The sequence below is a fragment of the Heliangelus exortis genome, chromosome 2 (genome assembly GCF_036169615.1).
Source record: "Heliangelus exortis chromosome 2, bHelExo1.hap1, whole genome shotgun sequence".
In the NCBI taxonomy this organism is placed as follows: domain Eukaryota; kingdom Metazoa; phylum Chordata; class Aves; order Apodiformes; family Trochilidae; genus Heliangelus; species Heliangelus exortis.
The window spans coordinates 97,990,632-98,017,118 of record NC_092423.1 but is presented as its reverse complement, the minus strand read 5'-3'; the positions used below and the strand labels follow the sequence as shown (position 1 = coordinate 98,017,118).

The 26,487-nt window shown below is 38.2% G+C and overlaps 1 protein-coding gene across 1 annotated transcript in view; it reads left to right on the top strand.

The window, feature by feature from the left end:
• Window positions 1-14,637: 14,637 nt before the first annotated feature.
• Window positions 14,638-26,487, top strand: part of CEP192 (centrosomal protein 192) — a 79,884-nt gene continuing 68,034 nt past the window's right edge. Inside the window, exons 1-8 of the mRNA XM_071736903.1 lie at window positions 14,638-14,894; window positions 16,817-16,867; window positions 17,804-17,950; window positions 19,360-19,571; window positions 20,836-20,934; window positions 22,062-22,202; window positions 22,502-22,659; window positions 23,305-23,455. Coding sequence (XP_071593004.1) covers window positions 14,784-14,894; window positions 16,817-16,867; window positions 17,804-17,950; window positions 19,360-19,571; window positions 20,836-20,934; window positions 22,062-22,202; window positions 22,502-22,659; window positions 23,305-23,455 — 1,070 coding nt within the window. The 5' untranslated portion in view covers window positions 14,638-14,783. The remainder of the gene's footprint in view (window positions 14,895-16,816; window positions 16,868-17,803; window positions 17,951-19,359; window positions 19,572-20,835; window positions 20,935-22,061; window positions 22,203-22,501; window positions 22,660-23,304; window positions 23,456-26,487) is intronic.

Below are 26,487 nucleotides of genomic sequence, written 5' to 3'. Positions count from 1 at the left end.
TGCCTATAGTTAACATAGTTTTCACACTGAAATTTTACAGAGACTTGCCTTTGGTTGAAGGTCACCTGTTTATTAGATTTTAAAATTATTTTCCTCACAGTCTGAATAGAGGTGCTCCATGCTTAGAACATTTCTAATCTCACAGTTGTTATTTCAGTGAATCTTTTTACATATAATGGTTAAAGTGTCTAAACTGATGTGTCTTTTAATTCACATTCCCTCATAATTTTGTGATCATGTTATCATTGTCTTGTAACTTTCCTACAGTACCAATGCTGTTTCAGTGGTTTAGATGCTTGTTTATACATATTTTTGTTACATTCAAGCTTGTCCTCTGAAGACCAAACTTAAAGGCATTCTCTCAATTACAGCTGACAAGGCTGTAATGCCTGATTCCTACCATTGTTATTTGCTAAGAGAAGTTCTTGTAAGAAAATACTGTTTTGGCAGAAGATTTTGTATGGAGGAGTGTCGGTAAATGTTTATGTTACAAATTTGTGTTCTCAGTTTTAAGTTCCAGTTTTTCCTTGGGTTTCCCAGCATCTGAACAAAGCCATTATACCTATTTTCATGGATGTAAAAGTCTCCAAATTGTGTTTGCCTTTTTTTTTTCCCAATAGTTTAAATAAAGTAATAAAAGTCTTTTTGGCAATGTGATTTAGGATTGTAATCCATTTTGTGATTTATGTTTTTGCATTAGACAACCTGAAGTGCCAATAACAGGAAAGGGTTTTATTACTAGCAGTAATAATGATTTTAAAAATCTTACTGTTACTAACTTCAGAGAAACTTAAATCTACCATGTGGTGGTGAGGGTTCAGCATACATTACAATAATTACTTCTCTCTTTCCTGTGCTAGCAGAGGCAGTTCTGTGCAAGATTTGTGATATCTTGCCTATTTTTAAGTTAACAGTAGTATATCTAATTTCATACAGTTTCCCGTAAAACTCATCCTATTGAAATAAGCAGCAGCCCTGGAGGAGCCACATTCTCTGAGTCACTGTTTGGATGGCAGGGTTCCATGAATGTGTGGCTATGGTTGCCTGCAGAGATGTCCTTTGGTATGTTTTTTAGAGCAAGGTGTTCAAGGTTGTGTCAATGTGTAAAGGCACTGAATCTTGTAAGGACCATGGAATACTAAATAAGCATTTCCATAGCTACATTTGGGTGGCAAGGCAGGATTGCAATAATCAATGCATCTCTCTTTTTACACTCAAAGTAAATCAGAAAGTAAGGAAGAAAATAGATTCTGCCTTTAGCTGGCAAAAAGCCATGAAGAAAGTGTTAATTTTTCAGGCAGTATGATTTCCTAACCAAATTAGCAGTTCACATAAAATTTACCTTTTTTTTTTTTTTCTTCTGTGATAATGTGTCTTATAAAAATGGCTTTGAAACTAATAAACCAAAGTAAGTAGTCTTTCAAAAATCTGTTTTTCATAACAAGTATATTACAGTTACTGAATGTATGCTATGTTTTCTTTGGTCCAGACATTTAAAACCTCTAATTCATACTCTTATGGCATATGATTTACTGTAACTGCTAAACCAATTTGTTTGTTTTCTCAATGAAAAGAAAATCTGAGTATAATGTACTGAAAGAAGGATCCATAGCACAAGTTTTCCAACTGGAATGCTGTCAAGGTTTTAGCATCTTATTTTAGCCAGTGGAACAGTTCCAGCAACTCAAGTCATGACACTACCACTTACTGGAATTAAAAACTGGAGGAGAAAAGTGCCCTTGTACAAAACATGTCCAGTATCAAACTGGATGTATGGAATTCTCTGGATCTTTTGCATTTCAGATCTTTTTTCCTACTATCTCGTTGCATACAGAGAGGTATCACTAATCATCAGAAGATACTATTTTCTTTTTAAAAACCTTCTGTTAGCACTTCTGAGACTGCTGTAGGTTCTTTAGTGGCAGACAGCAGTACACTCTATATACACTGAAAGTAATTCTTCATAAAATGCTTGATGTGCCATAGTACACAATTTTCTTTACTATGCCACCCTTTTACATCAGAAATGTCTCAGTTTTCTGTTAGATCGCTCGAAGTCAGATTCTTCTCAGGTTTAAATGTAAAATAATGTATTTTCTAAAATGGATTTGCAGTAATGGAGCAATGCTACAAAGAAATAAAAAAACAAGTGACTAAGATGGTATTTGTCAAAAAATATCCTCCAGTGTCCCTTTGGAATCTCAGCTAGCTGCTAGCTCCCATTTTTTACATTAATTTTGGAAGCTATATTCAATTGAAATTGGATTTTCTTTATTCAAGATGGCTGCTTCCTTCTTACCAGCCCAGGCTTAAGCACTGAGCAGGAAAGATAGGATACTGAACAAAAGCGAGTTTATTGGTTTTTTTTTTTTTTTTCTGTGTACAAGCAAGGCTGCCTTCATTTTGCCCTTCAAAGGAAGAATATTTAGTTGCATCTAGTGCACTAGGATTAGGACATACGATTGCCATAGGCCCACAGCTTCATTTCTCAGCAAGCTGTTACATAAATTTTTCAATTGTAGTCAGTACTCTTCTGATTTCCAATTCTCAGTACAATGGTGATACCTTATACATAATGTTATAATAAGTTCCAAATGCACAATCTAATTTCTAGATTCAGAATGTATTTTGGCCTCTGAATACCATACAAGAAGCAAATGTGACAAAAGCAGTGGTGAAACGAGAAGTGGGATATACTGTGAAACTTTTGCCACACATACACTCGTGGTTCTAGGGGTTTTCTCTGGGGAATGTCACAAATCCTGTGATGCCGGCATTTCTTGGCCTATAAAAAGTCGTAAGGATGATTATAATTTAATTTCCACAGTTTCAGCAATCTTGGAAAGTGAGGTGAGGCAGATAGCCAGAAAAAAAGGTAACTGCATTATCCATTACAGCTAAATTTGCTGTTGAATATGTGTCAACAGTGTGCAATAATAATATAGAATTTACAGAATTTGCCACAGCAAGTGGAATAAATCTGGAATATCTTTGGAAAGGAGGTTCTAATGAAATAAGGCAATTACTATGTTTTAAAAATATAAATATAGATGCCTTTCGGAGTGACATGAGAACTTTCTCTTCTCTTTTACCTCTCGCTTTCCTGAGAGAGGAAGTAGTTGGGAGTGCTTTGTTCCCACAGAGAAGTGATAATTTCATATGTTCAATAATGAATTAGATTCATAAAGTCTATGCTGCAAGTTATAGCACCCTACTTACTCTAACTGGAAACTTAGATGCACAGCATTTCATAAAATTAGTATGAGTTGCATGTATGTGTACCTTTAAATCTACCAAGTCTTACCAGAGGCAACTAGAGTTATTGAGTGCTGAATTACATTTTACTCAATAAGTTAAAAATATTTCTGTAAGAAGTAGGGCAGATTTTTTTAATAATCATACAGCTAGCTTCATGATGAACTCTTTGAAGTTTACAGCTTTTAACATTAGAATATAGCATTATTGCGGTAAAATGGAAATAATATTTTATTTTAACTAATCTGTATAATTTTAGGGACTGTGGATAAGCAAGCTCCGTGCACAGAATGTTTCTGTTCAGGATTTCAGACATGTATTTGTACTCTGTGTACCATACCTGCATATATGAATATCATCTGTTCCTGCTATCCTACTACAGACCACTACAATGTGCTGTGTATTCTCATATTTCAAATGTTTCAAGGACATGTTTTAGGCTCAAAAGTTATGCTCAGTATCTGGGGACTATACATCAGTTGCTCACCAAAGATGCACAAATCTGAAATAATAATACTTCAGCTTGTTCCAAAGCAGATATTTTTTGTGAAATGTTAAATAAATTGTCTCAGTCAAAATCATGTCTTAGGCTTAGGCATACATCGTTTTCTCCACAACATGGCATGTGTGCTACCTGGGGCAGGAAATGATTGCTGGTAATTAGTGTCACTTATCTGACCTTTGCTGAAATGAATATTCAGTGTTCAGCAGTTGCTAATAAGCCTCCACAATAGGGCTGTGTGGGAATGCTCAAAGTGCCATTAATCCTAAGGCCTGATGTGAATATGCCTTGCAGTACTCGAGTGCTCTTTTCAATGTGTTCATATGGTGGATGCTCTGTTAGCCTTGAACTATGTTTGTTTTGATGTGTGTCTAGAATCTTCAGTTTAAATATCTGTCACAGCACAAACAGCCCTTGTTCCTGTAAGGCCAATTAACCATGTTAATTAGTACAAGCCTGTAGAAAAGAGACCTAACAATGTGCAGATGTGATTCTTGTCTTGCAACAGAGAGGTTTAGAAATAATTTAACTGCAAGTATTGTAACATAAACTATGATCATACAGCTTATGCAATAACAATTTTAAATTATGTCAATTCTTTGCTTTATCTACTGATCTGTACCTCACAGCCATCCTTGCTGGAAATTTCTCCTTCCTATGATTCTGATCTAATGGTACCTCTGGGTTAAGACGTGATGAATAAAGAAGTTAGTGATGAGTATAAAATCATTGTACAGTTTCTCTTCGAAGGAAGTGCACTCTTATGCAAGGCAACATTCTTGTTAGTAAGAATTCTACTGTTGGGGGGAAAGCCTTAAGTGAGCATAACAAAACATTTTCAAAATTTCCAGTGAATGGGAAATTAGATTTTGCAGCCATGTGTATTCCAGAAATTCAAGTATGCTCTCCTTGGAATCTTGTCTGGGATTTCATTACATGTTCTTAAGCCAGATGTTTCAAATGCTTTGGAAACAATGAACTGTGATTATTGTCAAAATATATTCAACATCTTTGTTTTTAGAAATGTCAGAGGGAGGAGGAATGTTTAGCAGAGCACTTTGGAACCTTTCAGTGTTCTCCCTACTGGAGACTGAAACCTTCTAAGACAGGTATGTTTAGATTCTCCTAATGGTGGTCAAACTAGAAAATTACTTCATCATTGTCCATTTAATTTGCTGATGGGTATCATCTGGACTGTGTTCCCAGAATGTTCCTTAGGTAAATTAACTCCATCCTTTTATATCTTAAAATGACCTGGAATCTATGTATAGTATATGGCATTCATAAATACGTGATTCCAAATCTATTACGTAGTCTACTCATTTGTCAAATGGAATTTTGGAATCTGAGAGACAGGTTCTTTTCTACCTAAGAAGAAACAGAAGTGTCTTGTAACAATTTGAAGACCTTGGCAATGCCCTTTCACATTACATTTTCAATAATATTTCCTGAATTCTGAAGTTGTCTGTAAGTACAGCCACTTGTCCTAGCTGGGATTCCCGTTAGCCCCAGAACATGTAATTGATTCTGAATCCTTAAGCATTTACTTTTAGACTTAAACAAACTGCACCAAGGTTTGATCTTTTGCTGGAAGTCTTAACACTTGTGCTGGAAGGCTGGGCCCCAGTGATGGACAAAAAGGGCCTCTTAATTCTACTAGTCAGCCAAAACACCACCGAGTCTTCTCAGCCTGTCTCCAAAATGGATCTCCACACACCTCCCTCTTCTCTTTCCTCCCTGCTCGTCATGTAGCTCCACCTCGCACAACCCCCATGATTTATTTTATAGATTCTGAATATAACTGCTGCAGAATTCAAGATTTCCTGTAAATGGAGAAGCCTTGAGTCAGGGCCAGTAACCAACCAATTAAAATTTTCTAATTTAATAAACAGAATATATCAAGTTGAATACTAACTTATAAAATACGAGAAACTCCAAATATAGGAAAAAAATAATCTAAAGAAGATACCTATGGTAAATGAAATTAAGTTACATTCAGATGAATGGCATCATGATGTGTATCCAGCATCAAACGCTACTCTGTGAGAAACCACTCTGTGGAAAATGGTCCAGCCCTGCTCTATGTGCCCCAGAGCTGTCCCTCTGCCTCCTCAAAGCAAAATTGCCATCTGCAGGGTGTCTCCATCCGTCCCCTGGGTGAGAAGGCAAAAAGGAAAGGCTACATGTAAGATTTTGCTCCCTCCCTCAGCAGCACTGCTTTTCCCCCTCATGAGATGACTGAGGAAGGAAAAGGGAGTTGGCTCATGTGTAGGGTCACTGAGACACCATGGCATAAGGCAGAAGGATATTCACAGAGGGAATATACATGCCAGAGGGCCCTCCATTATGAGGGGGGAAAATGGGATAATTCAATGCTCTGCTGCAGTTTTTGGCATGCAAAAGGGCAGGCTCAGGGCCTTAGGAAGGACGGGTTACCTGGGGAGGAGAAGATATAGTGGGGTAAGGTCCTTCTTCAGAGTTCACCAAACTCTGTCTGATCACATTCTCCAAAAGACTAAATATTGCTATGGTATCTGGTGGTGCTATAAAATATTATTTTAAGGTAGTGGTTAGTGAAAGATTCATGTTTCCACCCAACGGTAACGGCATTAAAGGCTTCCTTAACTTACTAACAAGCATAAATACCCAATCTGTAAACAACAGCTTTAATTTTGCATTTAATGATACATCATTATTGTAGCCTGCAAAAATGGTTTAGCTTTCAACTTTGTCAGCAATTTATGTCTTTTTCTACTTTTGCTACTTCTTTCCATGCACACAAAAACAGATGAAGGAAAGCCATCACTGCTGTTCGGTGTTTTCTGTCTGGTCTATGAAACTCTCAGTGCCAGCTATTTTCCATTTTTACTTCTACAAGCTCTGTTCCTGTTTCCCAACCTCGCTAGTTTAAAGATAACTCTGATGCATTTATGTGCTCCAGTATCAACCTCTATGTTCATTTGATGTGAAACCATAAGTATTCCCACCCTAGCTGTCAGTTGTGTTGCTTGTCAGTCTGTCAATCCAATTTTCCCTTACATTACTTGGCACTTTCATATGACTGAGAATAGTTTTCCATCCATAAACCACCTACTTATATAACTTACATAGCACTATTATAACTTCTGTTTCCCCTTAGCTCATCTTTTATGAGCTGCCAAAGCTATACTTGATCATGACTGGGTAACTGTTGTGTTCGAATGGCATTTCTTGGGCTAATTAGTTATTATTTTCTTACTTTTTTCTTGTAGTCTTTTTTACATTATGTAGCAAAATGTAATTTTGTAGTTGGAGCTTACATTTTTCTTGCATCTTTCTAATAATGCTTTCTTTTAGGTAAACAGTACATTTCAATTTAAATTTGGGATATTCTACTGATTTCCAACAAAACAAATAACAAGTTGCGAGTGGGACTTTGCAGCAGCAACAAGGTGGGGAGGCACTTAAAGAAAGATTCAAGGTGGCATATAAAGAAAAGTTCACTCTTCTGTTTTTCTTTAAATTCCTGTAGAAGTTTCGCTCCTGTTTACTCACATAAAGACCTGGGGACTTTATTTACCCTAATTTTGACTGTGAAATCATGCCTGGTAATGAATCATCTTAATTTATCTTACCTTTTGTAGCAATAATTGGTGGTATCCTTTTTCCTTAACAGGAATTAATCCTATATCTTTCACACACTTTTGATTATGAGAACTTTCCTCTGAAACATCCACCTTTAGATTTCTAGTTTGTATGACACAGGATATTATGCATACAAATCCACTTGGTGGCAGCATGCCTAACATTTTCAAACTCTTTCTAATCAATAAGCTTCAGATTCTCAAAGACAAACAACCTACTTAAAATCAACTGGGTTTACTAGGTTTTTTTTCTCCTGAATCTAATTGCTCAGTAAGTCCAGTTTGTATTTCTACATTAATCCAGTGCATTAATACAGGAATCTCAAAATAATAGATATTCTTTTACTCCGTATGGAATATTATAAATTGTTGGTAATCCAGTTTTTAAGTTAAGGAAAACATGGCACAGAAAAGCATGTGAATTATACAGGGTCAGGTAGGTCTTCCCTGTCAACAATAATATTTTTAAACCATCATCAGGAATGGGACTTTCAAATGTGCTGTCAGTTGTCCACTGTTAGCATGATAATCCATGACTGTCTGTAATGGGTCGGCTTCTAGAGCAATAGGACTGAAGCATATGACAGGGGTAGACATATAAAACAGGCTTCCTCACCCTCTGTCCTATGGGAATATAAACTTCCTTAATGTGTACAGTTCATTATTTAGTTTCTTTTGGGCAGGCCTTTGTAGCTTTTAAAATCTCCATCAAGAGGCAAGTGCATCTTTTGCTTGGAGGAGGTAGTCAAAATGGAAAAAAGGAAAGTACTGACCATATTTTCTTTAAATCCAAGGCAGCATCTGTTACAGTGATTTTGAATGAGAATATCTCTACCAGTGGTAATACAGTGACATTTTACTTCCAGCAGAATCATAGAATCATAGAATCGGTTGGGTTGGAAGGGACCTCAGAAATCACCAAGTCCAACCCTTGATCCACTACCGCTGCAGTTACCAGACCATGGCACTGAGTGCCACATCCAGTCTCTTTTTAAATATCTCCAGGGATGGAGAATCCACCACTTCCCTGGGCAGCCCGTTCCAATGCTTAATCACCCTCTCAGTAAAGAAATTCTTTCTAATGTCCAACCTAAACCTCCCCTGGCACAACTTGAGACCGTGCCCTCTTGTCTTGCTGAGAGTTGCCTGGGAAAAGAGACCAACCCCCCCCTGGCTACCCCCTCCTTTCAGGGAGTTGTAGAGAGTGATGAGGTCTCCCCTGAGCCTCCTCTTCTCCAGGCTGAACAGCCCCAGCTCCCTCAGCCTCTCCTCATAGGATCTGTGCTCGAGTCCCTTCACCAGTCTGGTTGCCCTCCTTTGGACCTGCTCCAGGACCTCAGTCTCCTTCCTGAACTGAGGGGCCCAGAACCAGACACAAGAAGTAAAGTTATGCAGGTGTATACAGTCCATTTAAAAAGAAAAATTGGTCTACTATGTCAGCAGTGTAAACTAACCTCACTATAGGTACTTTTCTTTCTTCTCCTATGCTATGGTTCAATTTAGTTTATTCTAGATATAATACTGAACCCAAATGTTAAAAAATATGTATCAAGATTGCCATAATTCAGTATGGTCTCCCTCTGCACATGTTCAAGCAAATAGTAAGGTTAAAACACAACTTTTCCACCTCATCAGCCATCACCATGAGTTGAATGCATTCCTTTACTGTTCAGCTCTATCTGTAAGAGGAAGTTACCGAGGTTACCAAATAATTCAATCCCAAATCATAGCTCAATAACTGGAAGCTGCAGATTTCCTGAGGTTTCCATGAGTTCAGGCATGCTTCCCGTTGCCTTGAGACAAGGCACACAGTGTTTTGGTTACATCAGGAATGAAGGATACCTCTGCCCTCCTGACTGTGGCCCCACTCACTGTCTGCCCACCGTGGCTGTGCATCTTGGATCATCCTGATGTCTACCAACTTTACCCTCTGGACACTCCAGGAATGCAGCAGGGAGCTGCAGCACTTCTGAGTGCTCAGTGCCTTCCTTTCTGGAGTTGTTACACCACTCAAAGGGGAATGTCAGTAATCTTGAATTAATTATTAATTTCATCTAGATTAAAAGACATTGAAGTGTTTATTAATGAGATTAAAAATAGGGGACAGAAGAACATGAGTTTATATAGACCTAAGTGAAGAAGTGAAGGAAAAACATTTAAACTACAAGACTATTCACATTAATTTTTCTGATTTACCTTAGATACCTTCTGCTCATGTAATTGGAAAATCCCTCTTTTAATGCATCGTGTTAGCTTTTATAGCCAATTTCTTTTATAGTGTTTGAAGTTTTCCTGAAAGATCCAGGGAGATTTGCTCTTACTCAACAAATTTTATTTTATTTTTAATACAGGGCATAGTCATTGAATTTAAATAAGCATTGTTTCATTTCCCAGAAAGAGTGAATATCTCTTCATTAGACCGGATGTCATCTGCTCTACTTGATTGTCCATTTAATGACTGTTTGCATATCTTGTCCCCTCATCCCTTTGCTAATTTTGATGTTCCACCATTAAGCATTTCCTCTGCTGAGCCTTAGTTCTGTGTCAGTCTTTCCACTAGCAAAATTAAAGATACAAATGTCTACATAGGATAAATGTATTTAGCTCACTACTGGTCATTGACAGAAATCTTACACAATGGTAAATTAACAATCTAGTATCACAATTCCCCATATATTTCCTGGTTGGTTTTTGTCTTGTTTAATTTTGTTCTTTTAATGATTAAGTATATTTTGGACTAATTTTCTAAATAAATGTAAGCTGACCTGCCTGCATTGAATCTAGAGGCTGAGGACAGGGGTAGATTATGTTTAAACTAATAAATAATTGTGTAACAGTATATATATTTAAAAGATATGAGTATTTTTGCTTATTGCACAAACTAAAATGTAAGGAAAAAAAAGCCTAATCTCAACATGAAGTGTACAATTTTTGTTGTCAAAGAAAAGAAAAAACCCTTTATGTCAAACAAAAACATGCATTTGTGCCACATTTCATTATTAATATATTCTTCAAATGAAAAAGATTGATGCCAATAATTTGTGAATCTGACAGTTTTGCCCTGCTTCAACTACACAGATATTAATGGCTGAAGGAATGAAGAAAACTTAAGCACGTGAAAAATATTAATCTAGTAGTTGTAACATACTCCAAGTCTTGACAAAATCATTACAGTACTAAAAATTGCAAAAGAGCGGGCTTTTGACAGCTGAATCACTAACTGGAAACAATTCTTCTGGAAAAAAAACCCACAATTTTTATAAATATAATCAGCGGTTTACAGTAAAAGACATTTCCCAAAAATAGCTAACAGAATCAACCATTTAGGGACACCACCATGAACTAAAGAACTTAAAACCAGATGTGATGTCTTTATTAGACACTGTTTCTCCAGCTATTTGAATGAAGCAATAGCTGAAGTTTCAAAGTATAAATGCTTTTAGTCATGCTGAAATAAGATTTAAAAATCTTTCTCCTTAGCAGTCCAAATAAGGGACTTATAAGTTTTGTTGTTGGTTTTTGGTTTTTAAGTCATATATATGAGTTTTTCCCTCTACCATGAAAAAAATGTAATACTGCTTTAATTACAGCACTGGGATTATCAGGAACAATTAACATTGCTTGTTTCTCCTACTGTAGTAATTACATTTTACCTATTATTTAGAAAATACCTAAATTTCAACTTCCAAAGTGATCGCATGTGACTGTGGAGGGTGGAAGAAAAGGATACGTTGACCTACAGTCCACAGTGAAGTTCCCTCTGGGAGATAAATTGTGCAATAGAAGTTCATCTTCAGAAGCAATACAGTATTACCCTCTTCCTTTTATTAGCTCCTCATTTTTTCAAATGTTTTACAGATTTTGTACAGTGTGGAAAATCCATGGAGGCTTAAGGACAACACGTAGTCACCAATATGGTTAAAGTGAAGTCGTCTATTAACAATTCACACCCGCTTTATATAGAGCCCTTGTTTTTTATATAATGATATCTTGCAGGTGGCTATATTTTGTCCACAAATCCTGTTCTCACAGAACTTCTGCTGGCCACATCATTATCCTGTTATTCTTCTTTTTCTGCTGCCAGCTCCCTTATCTTTTTCCCATAGCTCATCTTTCAGTAACCTTGCAAGTGGGTCTCAAAGCCCTTAGCTTACTCTAGCTAAAGCTAAAGAGTCAGGATTGCTCACGTCTGTCTTCTTCCAGACAGTTTCCCAACAGTACAGTATTTGCAAACTCCAAACAAATTCTTCACTAATATAAGTAGGTAAAACTTAGATGTCTCAATTTTCTTGACAACTTCCAAGTATCTCTCTTCATCTCCATTTAATGTCCTCCATCAAGATTTAGCTCTCTAGTATTTAAAAAAAAAAAAAAAACACACCATAATTTTTAAACAGTCACTGACCAACTTAGATAAGAGTGTAAATCCAGTGGTAATGGTAATTTTTTTTTCTCAATTCTTACACATTTTCCATTCTCTGTGACTTAATACATTTTTTATCATTTTCCCTGTGCTTGGGTAACATAATATTTTTCAACACGCTAACTTTTCCTTACCCAGTGTCATGAAAATAACTAAATCCTAGCATCCTAAAGCCATAGTGTACCTTCAAATCCCATTTTGTGGTAATTTACCTCAATCTGTTAACATTGATCTATTTTCATTCTTTTGGCATCACATTTAGCTACCAGCGTATCTACTCTTAATATGAGGTCTACTAATGAAGCACACACATTAGTGTGTTACATGCTTGCCTATTATATAGAAAGCAGTGAAGTGATATCTGTGGTGTGTGGCAGCAGCAGGGAATATAGTTGAGAGTCTGTAAAAATAAATTCACTACATACCAAATGCAAACTTCCTGGTTTATTCCTCAAGCAGGTAATGGTTTCTTTACAATTCTGTTAAATATTTGGACAGACCTGAACAAATTATCTTTTCCAAGCCGACAGAATTTTACTCCTTATTGCCATGACCAAACAACATGGAAATGTTAAGAGGTGTTGAATCAAAGTCCTTTTGAAAGTAGTAAAACCAATGTCATGTTAAAGATGCAGATATAAAAATCTTCTAAATCTGATTTGAATCAAGAGAATTTTAATTTATCTGGTTTCAGGAAACTTTACATTTGATACTAATCCTTAATAATTTAAAATATTATTTGAAAACTTCACAATATGGCACTGAAGATGAGTATTGTTTGGGACTGAGAGGAAGTCCAGTTAAATACAAATTTAATTTTTTATTACATAATTTTTTTTATTATATAATTTTTTATTATAAATTTAATGTTTATTTATTACCACATCATAATTTCAATGTTATTTATTTCTGTCTATTAGGTGCATTGTTACTATCTGGACTGTAACTCGAATATTTTAAGTAAGGTAACTTAGAGGGATTTTCAAAGCCCTGCTAAAAGAGGGCATTAGCTAAAAGAGAGAGATGGCCCTGACAGGAGAAGGGAGAAGAGTGAAGCTGCAGCACTGGTCGGGAGACAGGAACTGGGGTCCAGAGGAGAGGGTAAAGGTGGGGACAATGTTCATAGAATCATAGAATTGGCTGGGTTGGAAGGGACCTCAGAGATCATCAAGTCCAACCCTTGATCCACTACCGCTGCAGTTACCAGACCATGGCACTGAGTGCCACATCCAGTCTCTTTTTAAATATCTCCAGGGATGGAGAATCCACCACTTCACTGGGCAGCCCATTCCAATGCTTGATCACCCTCTTTGTAAAGAAATTCTTTCTAATATCTAACCTAAACTTCCCCTGGCACAACTTAAGACCATGCCCTCTTGTCTTGTTGAAAGTCGTCTGGGAAAAGAGACCAACCCCCACTTGTCTACAACCTCCTTTCAGGGAGTTGTAGAGAGTGATGAGGTCTCCCCTGAGCTGCCTCTTGTTGACAGGTAGCAAGCGGGTTTTATTTGGGTGACCTGAATAGCTGGGAAGGGTTCCTACACGGTGGTGAAGGCAGCAGGTGGGAAAGGAGGAGACTGGGCAGCATTGAGCTGAGGGGTACAAGGGGTTCAGCAGTGCCAGAGGGGATACAAACAGCCCAGCAGTGCTTCAGGGGGCACAAGGGGCTCCGCAGCGCTCCAAGGGCACCCCCAGCGCAGCAGGGCCCGGCCGCCTGCCGCCATCTGCTGGAGCCAAGAGAGGCAAGGAGTCCCTCACACAGCATCTCCGCAGCTCAGGCCTCGGCAAGAAAGGCCTCAGTCGGGATATCGTCCGTGGGGAGTCTGTCTGCCTGTCTTTCTGTCCCTCTGTTCTGGGGAGTATGGCCACGGCCATGCCCGATCCCATCCAGTGCCGCCCACACTCGGTAGAGAACCACTGCTTGTCCCCAGACAGCGTCCATTTACCCAGTGTGCAAACACCTGAACCACACACGGAGTCAAAGCTATTCCTGCATTCCAGCTCTGTGCGGAAAGGTGGGGGAAGTGGTAGATCCATAGAGCTAGCACCCCCTCCCCATAACACAGGGTTTCTTTTCTAGACCAAAAAGAAGAAAGTAAAATTACCTTCTAAGTATACCGATTATAATTGGTCTGCACGTTTGGTTAAATAGTTCTGTGCTTCCACTGTGCATGCGCAGAGGGTGGGGGGCTTCCGTGAGTAGGGGGTCCTTCCGATTTTGTATGTTAATGAGTTTAAATGCACAGTAAGTTTAATTAGGCATTGTTTTCTGTAATCTGTTTTATTTAATGCTGAAGGCAAGAAACCTGAGGAGGTGTACTGATAGGATAATAGGGAATGGCTTTAAACTGTAGGAGGGTAGAGTTTGGTCAGACATAAGGAAGAAATTATTTCGTGTGAGGGTGGTGAGACACTGGCACAGGGAAGCTGCGGGTGCCCTCTCCCTGGCAGTGTTCAACGCCAGCCTTGCTGGGGCTTCGAGCACCCTGGTCTAGTGGAGGTGTCCCTGCCCACGGTTGGAACCAGATGATCTCTAGGTCCCTTCCAGCCCAAACCACGATTCTACGATTCGCAGTTAGCATCTCCCCTCCACCTCTTCTTCTCACGCGGGTAAGCTCAGCACAGCCCCCGCCATCGGTCACGCTGACATCGGCGTCCCTCTCTTACAGGACACGGGCGGTACGTGCAGCCACCTCGGGTCACAGGGTTCCCCGGCGGCACACGGCAGCGCCTCGCCCACCGCGGGGCAGTGACCCGAGGGGTGTCCGGGATCCCCGCGTCCCGCAGCGCCCCGCTCGCTGGCGTCGGAGCCGCGGAAGCGCAGCGCATGCGCGGGGTCGCGAGCGCGCGCGGCGGGCCCTGGCGGCGGGGCGCGCGAGCCGGCGGTCCGTTGCCCCGCCCGCGCGTGTGAGCTGGGGCGCGCGCCGGGGCCGGGCGTGCGTGCGGGCGCGTGGGCGCGTGGCGGGTGCCCCGCGCCGGGATGTTCGTGGCGCGCAGCATCGCGGCGGATCACCGCGACCTCATCCACGATGTCTCCTTCGACTTCCACGGGCGGCGCATGGCGACCTGCTCCAGCGACCAGAGCGTCAAAGTGAGCGGGAGCCGCTGGGCCTGCCCCTGGTCTGGGGGGCGAGAGGCGGGCGTGTCGTGGATGGGGGTTTCGGGCCGGCGGTAGCGCGGCACCGGCGGTGCGCGGCCTACGGGGCTGTCGGGAGGGCCCCGGGGCGCAGCGGGGCAGGGCCGGCCGGGCCCCAGTCTCTCCCCTCATGGCGGGCGCAGGCCTCCAGGCGGGAGGAGCCCGTACCTCCCAGCTCCGCCGGGCTTCGCCGTGTCTGGGGAGCGAGAGGCCGCGTTTGCCGCCCGCGTCCCGTCCCGTCCCGAACACGTTCGGCAGAAGGTCCCGGCTGCGTGAAAGGCCGTAGCGAAAGAAATGCGGTGACAGGGTGGGGAGGCGGGATGGCGATCACGCGTAATGCACGTTGTTTGTAGGTGCGCGTGTAGGCAAACGCGTGTGAAAAGGTAACTTTTTGTTTTCTGAGCTGGGAAATAGTCCTTAAACTCTTGTGGCTGCGGCAGTGCGGCCTCTTTTGTTGATTGAGCTGAAAAATCGGTAGTTATTTACGGGCGCTAAGGGAGAAAGCAACTGTTTCATAATCAGGTACAGGTAAGCAAAGGCTGAAATGTTCTCCCTGTCCTCTGGCGGATTTGGGAAACTGCAAAACACTACAAGCCTTAATTTCACATTCTTTTAGATGAAGTAAAATAACAGTAAATTAAAAGTTAATTGTTTTTTCCATTTTTTGTGGGAGAAGATGTTCAGGAGTTGAATTCAGGAGTTGCACGGTTAGATTTAAGAAACGTAATTTGCAGAAGGAAGTCGTGTTTTTTTAGACCAGGTTGAGAAAATTGCTTTTCCACAGAAAACTGTGTAAAATGTAGATCAGTCTTAAAGACAAGCAAGCAGCACCATCCCCCTGACTACATATTAAAAAATAAATTAAAAAACGAACAGAAAACCGCCCCCAAAAGGTGAAGCACAACCGTATCAGTCCTTAGTCTCGACTGATTACATAAAACTGGTAGCCTGAAAAGAATGTTAGTCAGAAAGTTGTCAACAGGTAGGTGGAACGTGGAAAGAGTATGTTCTTTAGCAGTGTAACACTACGTTTCAATCATAACGGTGTTCTTTGTGAGACTGTCCTAAACAGTTCTACAACACTCGTAAAGCAGCAGTGGTATGTCTGGGCCCTGCAGAATAGCACCTGGGGAGAAGCTACAAAGATGTACTGTGGTGATAATCACCAAGGATGTATTAAAGATCCAGAATGGCAAAAGTGGGGTGACTTTTAGTAAAATTATACAGTGAATGGGTAACAAACAGGGAATGGGGGTCAGGTTTCTAGAGGTGCCTTTCATCTGGTTAGATTATTTCCTTTGCAGTTTTTCTGAAAAACTCAAAGATGTGAAATCAAGAAGAAGGAATCTTAAGTGATTTGTGTGCAGTTACAGATCAAGGCAGAAATATTGGAAACTGAAACAACATCTGTTTCCCCATTAGCTTAATTTTCCTTTTGCTGTCCTGCCTCCTCTTTGGGAATGATTACCTGGAGGCACATCAGGGTGTTAGGATGTGGTGGTGGGGACTTTGGGGGCTTTATAGTGAAACAGAGTAGTGTATCTATAGAACATACTAAATGTAGTGTTGAAAATTGTAATAATTTCTGTTCTGCAATTTATTTATAATTTTAAAAAAGCTAGACTTCAAATGATAGATTTTGTGTATGTATGCCTCTTCTCCCAACCTATACTAGGGATATTTTCAAGGTTGAGTGGTATGCAGTCGTGTATAGAGCCAGATAGAATTTGTCAGATTAAAATGTTCAGTGGTGTGTATATATATATATTTTATTTTTTTTATTATTATTATTATTATTTTTTTAATGGTTGCATTTTTAGTACTACTTAGTTAGCTTTACATAAGGATTATACTAATGCATTTTGATTTCTCAACAGGTCTGGGACAAAAGTGAAAATGGGGATTGGCATTGCACTGCCAGCTGGAAGGTTTGTACTTATAAATTTGTTTTGTTGTAGATTTTGTTACTTCTTATGGTATAATATGTTCTGCTTTTATAAAACATCTCTAGTGACTCTCACTTAAAACAAAGCCTACTGTAAAGTCTTAATGTTAGTACTCAGTTATGTTGGGAGACTTTGTTATCTGTAAACAGAGCAGTAACTGCTGTTTATAGAGTTGGAAAACAGAACCTTCACTTTTAATCAAACATTTCTGTTGGCATATTATAAGGCACCAAAAAAAGGAGGGGAAAAAAAAAAGGAAGTGACCTGGCTATTCAGTGTTACAACATCTGATGTCTGTTTTTTTCATAAACCTGAAAAATGTGTCAAGTAGAGACTTTGCTCCATCAGATTAATCAGTGCATTCATCTTCTGAATTGGTCTTAAACGTGTATTTAATAGGATCACAACACAATAATTTCTATGTAAATAAAAAAGCAAGTGAAGCTTTTGAATTCCCCTTTATAAAAAACCCAAAGCAAACCAAAATATTACATTGACTAGGTATGAAAGAGTTTATTGTAAAAAAAGAAGATAATGCTCTGCAAAAGCTTTGGAAAAGTACAGCTTGAAGTGACCATGGTAATGGCTGAAAATTGAAAACAAAGCTGTGCTTTCTGTGTGAAAGCAGACTGACTCTTACCTTGGAACTCAGTGCTTCAGAGGAGTAACAAATAATGCCTTGAAATATACTTGTAATAATTACCTTTGAATCATTAGCTGATGCCAACAAAACTTTGCCGTGCTTATAGGAGTAAACATGTGCAGTAGTTGCTGTGTAGCTTTGAACTTCATAAAAGAACTTAGATTTCAAAGAAAGAGTCTTGCTAATTCCTAGAATTTACTCATTTGGAAGGTCAGAGCAATGAGTGTGGTCACTTCTACCAATACATCATTATGTGTTTTGATGTTTTCTTGCAGACACATAGTGGATCTGTGTGGCGTGTGACATGGGCCCATCCTGAATTTGGGCAGGTCCTGGCTTCCTGCTCTTTTGATAGAACAGCAGCTGTATGGGAAGAAATAGTGGGAGAGTCAAATGATAAACTCCGAGGCCAGAGTCACTGGGTGAGACTTTTAAGATACTAATTACACTTTCAGTATGTTTTCATATAAAAAGATTTACTGTCCCTCATTGATTTGTTTGCTTATCAAAATGGGCTCAAGCTTTAAACTGTTTAAATTCCAGAATTAAACAGAAGACTAAACATGAAAATTGTTCTGAATACTGAGATACTGGACATTTCTGGTTTTGCAACCTAGTTTCTATTCCTGAAACGGAGAAAGCACCCTGTTTTCGCATGTTAATGTAGTCTTCCCCATTTTGTCCCTGTTTTGTTAATTTGTGGCAGTGTTCAAACAGAAAGTATTTCTAAACCATTTGGGGAAAACAGCTAAATGGCAACATTAAAGCCAATTAGTGTCACTACTATTGATGTTTCTTAGTAAGACCTTCCTTGTAAAACAAACAGCTTGCAGCTCTTAATTCCCATCGACCCTAGTTGTGGGTTTCTTCTGTGACAAGAGCTTATTTGAAACTGTCTCTTTTACCTGTTCTTTTCCACCTTTCAAACAATAGCAGAGGTTTGGGAGTGAAATAGTTTGCTTGGGAGTAGATTTTCTTGGTAGCATTTCATCAAGGGAATTTTAGATGTTTGAATTGTTATTCATGTGTAATATCACACATTTTTTACTTTCTTCTTTACTTACTTACTTCTTTCATTTTTTACTTTACTTCCTACTTCAGTAGAAAGTTTTTTAACATTAAAATACATGATTGTGGAGAGTTGGCTTGTCAGCACCTTTGGCACCCAGTGGGGTATGAAAGATGACTTCTGTGTTCAGGAGACAGTTGGGATGCATATTTTTTGTCTCAAACTTGTAATTTCTTTACAAGAGAGGAGACTAATAGGTAGAACAATGTTTACAATCTTTTCACTGTCACACTAGCTCATCTTCCCATCAAATGTCTCCTGCATTCACCTATTCCCTATACAGAAATATTTTTTGTTTTGATGTTTCCTTTGGAAAATTCTTCGTGGTAAACTTGATCAACACTGAAATTAAGAAGCAGAGTTGATAGGCTTTGCAGTTAATATTGTCAGCAGTGTGAATGAGGAGGACACTTTTAAACTGTCTGTAGCCAGTACCCTTGTATTAGTTATTATCTTGCTTAACTTACCTGTGGTGGTTTGCTTTTGTTTTGTGTTTTTCCTGAAGAGCATATTCTGAACAATTCTTTTGGTATCAGAACTTTGATACCAATGTGAATATATTTCTTGATCTTTGAAATTGCACTAGTGCAATGCTACACCATTTCTCTGATTCATTGGTGTATACTTTTATTTTTCTTTTTGATGGGAGAGGTCAGTGATCCTATGAAATTATGCTGTCAGACTCATTAGTCATTCTTTAGGGAATATGTTTTGATGGAAATGTCTAGCATTTCCTTCAAGAATTTTTGCCTTTCTTTTCAGGTAAAGAGGACCACTCTAGTAGACAGCAGGACATCTGTTACAGATGTAAAGTTTGCTCCCAAGCATATGGGTCTGATGTTAGCAACCTGTTCAGCAGATGGAGTTGTAAGGATTTATGAAGCTCCAGATGTGATGAATCTCAGTCAGTGGTCACTGCAGCATGAAATCTCGTGTAAGCTAAGCTGCAGTTGTATTTCTTGGAATCCTTCAAGGTATGTTATTAAAACTGTAGGTTTTGCTTTACGACTGTTTAAGCAAAAGATCCACAGAGTTAGTTCTGAAATATTGTAGAATAAACCCTAGAATATGCATGGAGAAGATTGAGTGTACATTAATCAGCTGTAAAGGAAAGCTGCTAACATTTCTTTAAATAAAGCAAGTTTGGCAAAGCCAGAGAAGTGTTACAAGAAGTCCTACTCTGCACTCTAAGGAAATGTTTCCAGCTTAATTATTTTTAGCAAGTAATGAGCTAAAGAGCTACATATGCTTTTTGTTTATCCTGCAAAACTGAACTGGGATTTTCATAAGGAACTGTTTATAAAAGGACATTTGCTATCTCTTCTTTCCTTACAAAAGGTGTTGCAATAGATAATAATTTTGACAGCTCTAACAAGGACACACACCCTTGCCAGTGCAATAGAAGATTAGGAACCACAAGAGTGTTGCTAGCACAAGTACAAAGCTTACGAGTTGTTCTTTTAGTTGTATTCTCAGAGGCTCAGTAGTAAACCTAACCTTCTTGAACAAGGAGGAATCAGAGAGGAGTTTGATGGTTGGGTAGCCCCCACCCAGAAGAACACGTACAAACAGAGGTGCTTCACTTCTCATGTTCTCCCTCAGCAGTAACAGGAAGGGGAAAATCATTTGGGGCTGAACTGCTTTGGATTTTGTTTGTCCAGAGGCACTTAATGGCTTTTCCCTACAGATGTAGTGGTCTGTGTCCTGCTGATCCAGTTACTCTATTTGTTAGTAGTAGTCAGTGCTGAAGGTTCAGAGTACAGTACTTTAATGCATGGGATGGGGTTAAAAGTTGATATAAAATCTAGAATCCACCTATGTTTAGCTTTTGGGATCTTATCTTCCAAAACATGAATGAAATTCCACTAAATTGATCATTAAAAGTACTACAAAGAATGCAGAAATTGCCATGAAATCTGTGGCAAATACTTGACTGCAGATGCATATATAAAATCAATCATAGTCTTTGGCACAATCGTCTTGAATTCCTGAATAATATTCCCTAGTGATTTCCTCTTAGTGGGTGCATGAAGTGGGCTTTCAAAACAACAGAATGGAGATTGTCCATGCAACTGTGAATATCACTTCCTTATGTTTCCTATGTTGTTTTTCCCCCTTGTGATATTTTTTTTGTTTGTTACTATTTTGTTTTCTTTACAGACAATGTGTCTGAAATTTAGAAAATGGCTTGGTGTGCTTTCTCTGAAATAATTTAACAGTATTTTTTTCACCTTTTAGCTCTCGAGCACATTCTCCAATGATAGCTGTAGGAAGTGATGACAACAGTCCAAATATATTGGCTAAGGTTCAAATTTATGAATATAATGAAAATACCAGGTATGCTAAATGACAATGTATAACATCTGTAAGATCTTAAGGTAGTTTGTAATGTTTGATCTTGTATTTTATTCCTATTGTTAGATGTGGAGAGGTAAATAGTACCTTAATTTTGTGTCTGAGCCACTGCATGGGAAAGGAGTGGGAGGCCTCAGGATGGTAGCTGATGTTAACAGACATGATACTGATAATTTTCATCTCAGTGCAGAAGTTCCAGCACTTGTATCAGCATTTTAAAGGGACAGTTGCTGTTTCTGCTTCTAATGCATATGCTTCATTTTGCACAAGTAATTAATAAAGCAAAGTTGAAACTTTAATTGTGTTGCACTAGGTGCCGTTTTGGTCAAGGTGATCTTAAAAATGGTTTAAAAGCATTTTTATAATGACAGAGTCCTGTGATTTACTAGCATTCTGTGGAAGTTCACGTTGTACATTTAAGAATTTGGAAACAGCAAAGGCAAAGTGTGTGCACAACCACTTTTCAGTTAAATAATGACAGAGAACTTGTGTTTCATTCAAGGTGATTGCTGTGTGAACAGAGCCAAGGTGTATTGCAGATTTATGTCAGGCTTCAGACAAAGTTCTGTGTGCATTAGCAATAAAGATAAGTTATTTGTCTGGTGGTAAATAGCAAGTGGAATGCATGTTTATCATACAGCAAAGGAAGCAGATAGGGGTCTGCTTACAGGCACAAAAAATTTAATAAGTTATTGAGATACAAATTCCCTTTAGATCTGTGAAAGGAAGAATCTCTTTATTGCCCTCTTCCAACTATAGACAAAAATGTTCTTTGTACTGGAATCCTTACTTGGTTGTGTGATTTAGTGTACTATTGTTAGTAGTTACTGTATTTGATGCGTTCACTTTCTGAAGAAGACAGCTTGTAATTACTACTTTTTTTTTTGTTAAGAAAACGTTTTTATTTTTGCAAGTCTCCTCATATATACTAACCTCTTTTCTCCCCCAGCTATGGCTGGCTTACAACTTTACATCACTGGTAATTTTGATTGTGCTAAAGTTTATTTTAATTTAGAATATAAAATTAAAATTATAAATAAAAAAATTATATAGCAAAAAAATATTTAAAATTTATTTTAATTACCAAAGTTATTTCTTATGCTTTACAGGAAATATGCAAAAGCAGAAGCTCTGATGACAGTCACAGATCCTGTACATGATATTGCATTTGCTCCAAATCTGGGAAGATCCTTCCACATTTTAGCTGTTGCAACCAAAGATGTACGAATTTTCACACTGAAACCTCTGAGGTGAGCTTAAAAGGGAGATTGATTGGTATGATGTGTTGCATACTGTATAGTCTTGTTTTAATATTATCTGTGAAAAAAAAGTAGTGACTTGATGTATGGAGGATTTTTTTTTAGTAGCCTGATTTTTAGGGAGACAAGATTGAGAGAAAGTCTGTAATTTTGTCTACCTCTTCATATTCCTAAATCTAGTAACAGTTTATATAAAAACTTCTTGAAATATATAGTCCTCTCTTTCTGTTACATTCAAGCCCCGATCTTTGAACAGTTTTGTGCAGAACTGTCACTTTTCTCTTAAACAGGAAAGAATTGACTTCCTCTGGAGGATTAACAAAATTTGAAATTCATATTGTGGCACAGTTTGATAATCACAACTCCCAGGTGTGGCGAGTGAGCTGGAATATTACAGGCACAGTGCTTGCCTCCTCTGGTGATGATGGCTGTGTTAGGCTCTGGAAGGGTAAGGTCACCCACTTAAAATACATCAGCTCTGTAGTATGCTGAATGTACTTGAGAAATATTACTAAAAAAATAATTCTTGAGTAAAAGTTCCTATTAGTGAAGAATCAACTTCTATATTTCTGTTTACCTTTCTGAAAAAAAACAAAAAAACCCCAAACAACTTTGGGGTGTGCTGGACCACTTGCATAATTTGTTGCATAACTTGTTGTTGCTGTAGCCTCAAATTGTTTTGTTTTGTTATTGCTATTTTAAAAACGAATATATGCACTATCTGCCTGCTGCCAAAACCAGAATATATACATTCAGTCACAGTGTTCAGGCGAGTTGCCTTTTTTCTGTTTAAATTTCCAGAAGTAACAACAAGAAACAGTGGCAGTTTCCTTGTCCATTGTCATTTGTTTCTCAGTATTTTAGTAAAGGAAACTCATTCTTGCTATTAAAGAAAACTTGAGTTTTCTCAGTTGTGGGTAGGCAGACAGTGTCAGACAGCTAAAGGGCCAGATCCTCAGCTGTATGGAATTTATTGGTACTGAAATTCAATTCTAATTCCCACCAGGTGTGTAGCAGTTGAAACATCATAGTTGTTTCAAAAGCTGAGCTTCAGAAGGGAAATATAACAGCTTTTATGTATTTATATTTGCAGCTAATTACATGGACAACTGGAAATGTACTGGTATATTGAAAGGTAACGGGAGTCCAGTGAATGGTAGTTCTCAGCAGGGAATTTTTAATGCCTCTTTAGGTTCAGCCAATACAAGTCTACAGAATTCACTAAATGGATCATCTGCCAGCAGGTAGGTTAATTAGTAGAGGCTGAAATACAGTACACAGTCTCTTCTCTGAATCTTTTTAATTTCACTTAGATTACATGTTCATTTTATGATTTTTTTTTCAAGTCCAGTGCCATTTGTTGCATTGATACTTTTCAGAAGCTCCTCTGATTTTGCTCTGTGATGGTGTCTGCTACACCAGTGTTAAGAGAAAAATAAAATCTTAAGCCATACTGAATAATTCCATATGAATAAGCACTGTAAATAATTACTTTAGCTTTCAGTCCTTGCACATTATTAAAAATAATTTTTCCAAATACTTTGAAACAAGGAGAAACTTCATTGTGCTGATGGGTAACTGCCCTTTTGTCTTAGATGAATATTTAAGGCAAAAATACAAAAAAATTATGTTTTTCACTGGGGTAATGTAGAAATGAAGGAGAAAAAGATGCTTCATAATACATGGTTTCCACAATCAAATACAGGTCTTAGTTTCCTTGCATTTTTGCAGTTGTAGCATTGATAGAAGAAAAGTTTTGGGGTTTTAAGCCTTCCTCATGTGCCACTCTTATTGCAGGTTAATTTGCTTTCTCTGTTATGTTTCTATTCTTTAATATTTTTTGTTTAAAAGGTAAATTTAACTACCTCTTCTGAAAACCATTTCAATTTATGCACTCTAAAATCTAGAAATACACCCAGTCCTGTGTTTGTACAGTGTAGGGTGTATAGTCAACTTCACAGGATGTGCCCTATGTAAGGACTTCCTGTGACAAATTCCATAGCAGCTTTCAAGTTTTGTGGCTACCTTTATTATTTTTCCAAATGCCTTGGGATAACCTCCCATTCAGTCTGTCTGCAGCTAATACTATGTTTTTGGGTTTGTTTTTATTCTTTTGTTTCAGTTTAAATGTTCATATGTAAAGCACATATCACTTTAAAAAGTACACTTCACTTTAAAGTGGTAGCCTTCCTCACCTCCCTGCCCCTGCAGCACTCAGTCCTGAATGGGTTTTCATTTCTCTATCCCTAGATGTACTGAGCAGAGAACATTATATTTATTGCAAGTGTTACTGGCTGTAGCAAAAAAAAAAAAAAAGGAAAAAAAAAAAAAAAAAAAAAAAAGCTGAAATGCAGTCCCATCTTGGAAAGGCAATATCCAGAGCTATATAACTATATTTTCTTGGGCTCCTATAGGGAGATACAGGCTATTTTATACCTTTTCAGCATAGGGTGTGGTCTCAATCTTTTTATCTAAGATGGTTATGCTGCCAGGAAGACTATCCCTACCCCACTGGTTGTTGTCTCCCTGAAGATGGTAGTAAGCATGGTGAAACTGAAATTTGTAGCATCATTTAAACTCTCTCCATTGCTCACCATTTTGAGAGAGGGTTGTTTTGTTTTGCTTTGTTTTGTTTTTTTTAATAAATTACTGTTGGTGCTAATTTGGAATTTTTGTTACAGAATTAGGTCTGTGGCTGTCGAATTTCAAAACATACGGTGTCCTAGGATTGATCCTTAACATAAAAGATGCACTTCACTATGTTTTCTTTTACAATCACATTGGCTTGAAATGCATAAGCACAGTTGATAACTTTTTTCAGTGTATTAACACAGATAAAAAAGATTCATGTACTGATATTTGACTAAATTGGTATGCTGCCTGTTTTGTCTGTGACTGTTGACGCTACGTTTCAGTGTCTGCATTTAAACATAGGCATTTAAAGACAACTTGGTTACAAGTTTTAATAATATATACTTTCCACAATCACCAAAGTGGATTTGCTATTAAAATAGTTTCAGAACAGATGATGTAGAGTTTTGGAAAATAAGTCAGTAAGGCTATATTGTTATGTTGATGTAATTGTGTGTCTAGATTTATGATACAATTTCCATTCTCCATTTGTATTATGTCCTTTTTAACAGAAAGCAGAGCTGATACCAAGCTAACTGGAGTAACTTTGGTGTTTTGCTGCTTGTTGCATGCACACAGGAATGGAAAACGAACTCCTTTTTCCCCTCCCCAACCGCCGTTTGACCTCTCCCAAGACACCAGCAGCCTGCTAACTACTAAGTGCTGTTCAAAAAGTCTTTTTAAAACACATTGTGTACGTTTTTTGTACTAGCCCGTACAGTTTGATACTGTTGGAACTGCTAAGAGAAAAATATTTGGAGAGGTTTCTTGTTTGGAAAAAACTCACACACAAACAACCCAAACCCCCAAACTTCCATCAAAACAGTTTTTTTGAAAGCTTGTCAAATTCGAAGACCAGTTTATGGGTAAAAGTGAGAAACTTTGTCCTTGATTGGGATGGGAGGAGGGGAGTGACCATTAAAATAATCTTCATTAAAATTATTTTGTTAACTAATTTGTTTTGCATTTCATCGTGTTCAGCATTTCCTTAAGATTCCCAAACATCACAAGTTTGTAACTGTTTTGTAATATACGAAACCATTAGTTTTAAAGGAATAAGAAAACTGTGTTTTCACAATTGTACAGATGGTAGCTTTTTAGTAGTTTGGTATTGCTTCATTTATAACTTAGTATGACTTCAAATAAGTGTTTTGTAAGTAATGTCATACTTTCTTCATCCTAAGAGAAGTACTTTTTCTGATATGTACTTTAAAAAATACGTACCGATATGTACATTCCTATCTTAATTATTCCATGGAGTAACTAAAGGTCTCTGAGCATAGTATCCTAAAAAACACCAACACTTGAGCCATACAAAGTGAAACCAAAATGCAGCTTGTTGTTAATTGTCTCTTAATTTCATTAATCATATAGCTGTTCCTTTATGTAAGTCCACAGAACTGTAAACAAGACAGAAATCATCTGTAGGTATCTAACTTAGTTACACTTAATGCACAAGTATTACGGGTAAGTTCTAATAAAAACAGCAGAGAAATGACACAAAATTGCATAATTCTGAGTCGTGCATTCACTAGGAATCTTAAATTTACTGTGAGGATTTTGCAGAAATATGTAAATACATACAAAGACTGTATTTCATTGAAAGTAGCTATTATCTGTAAATGTATATTATTAAAGTATTGTA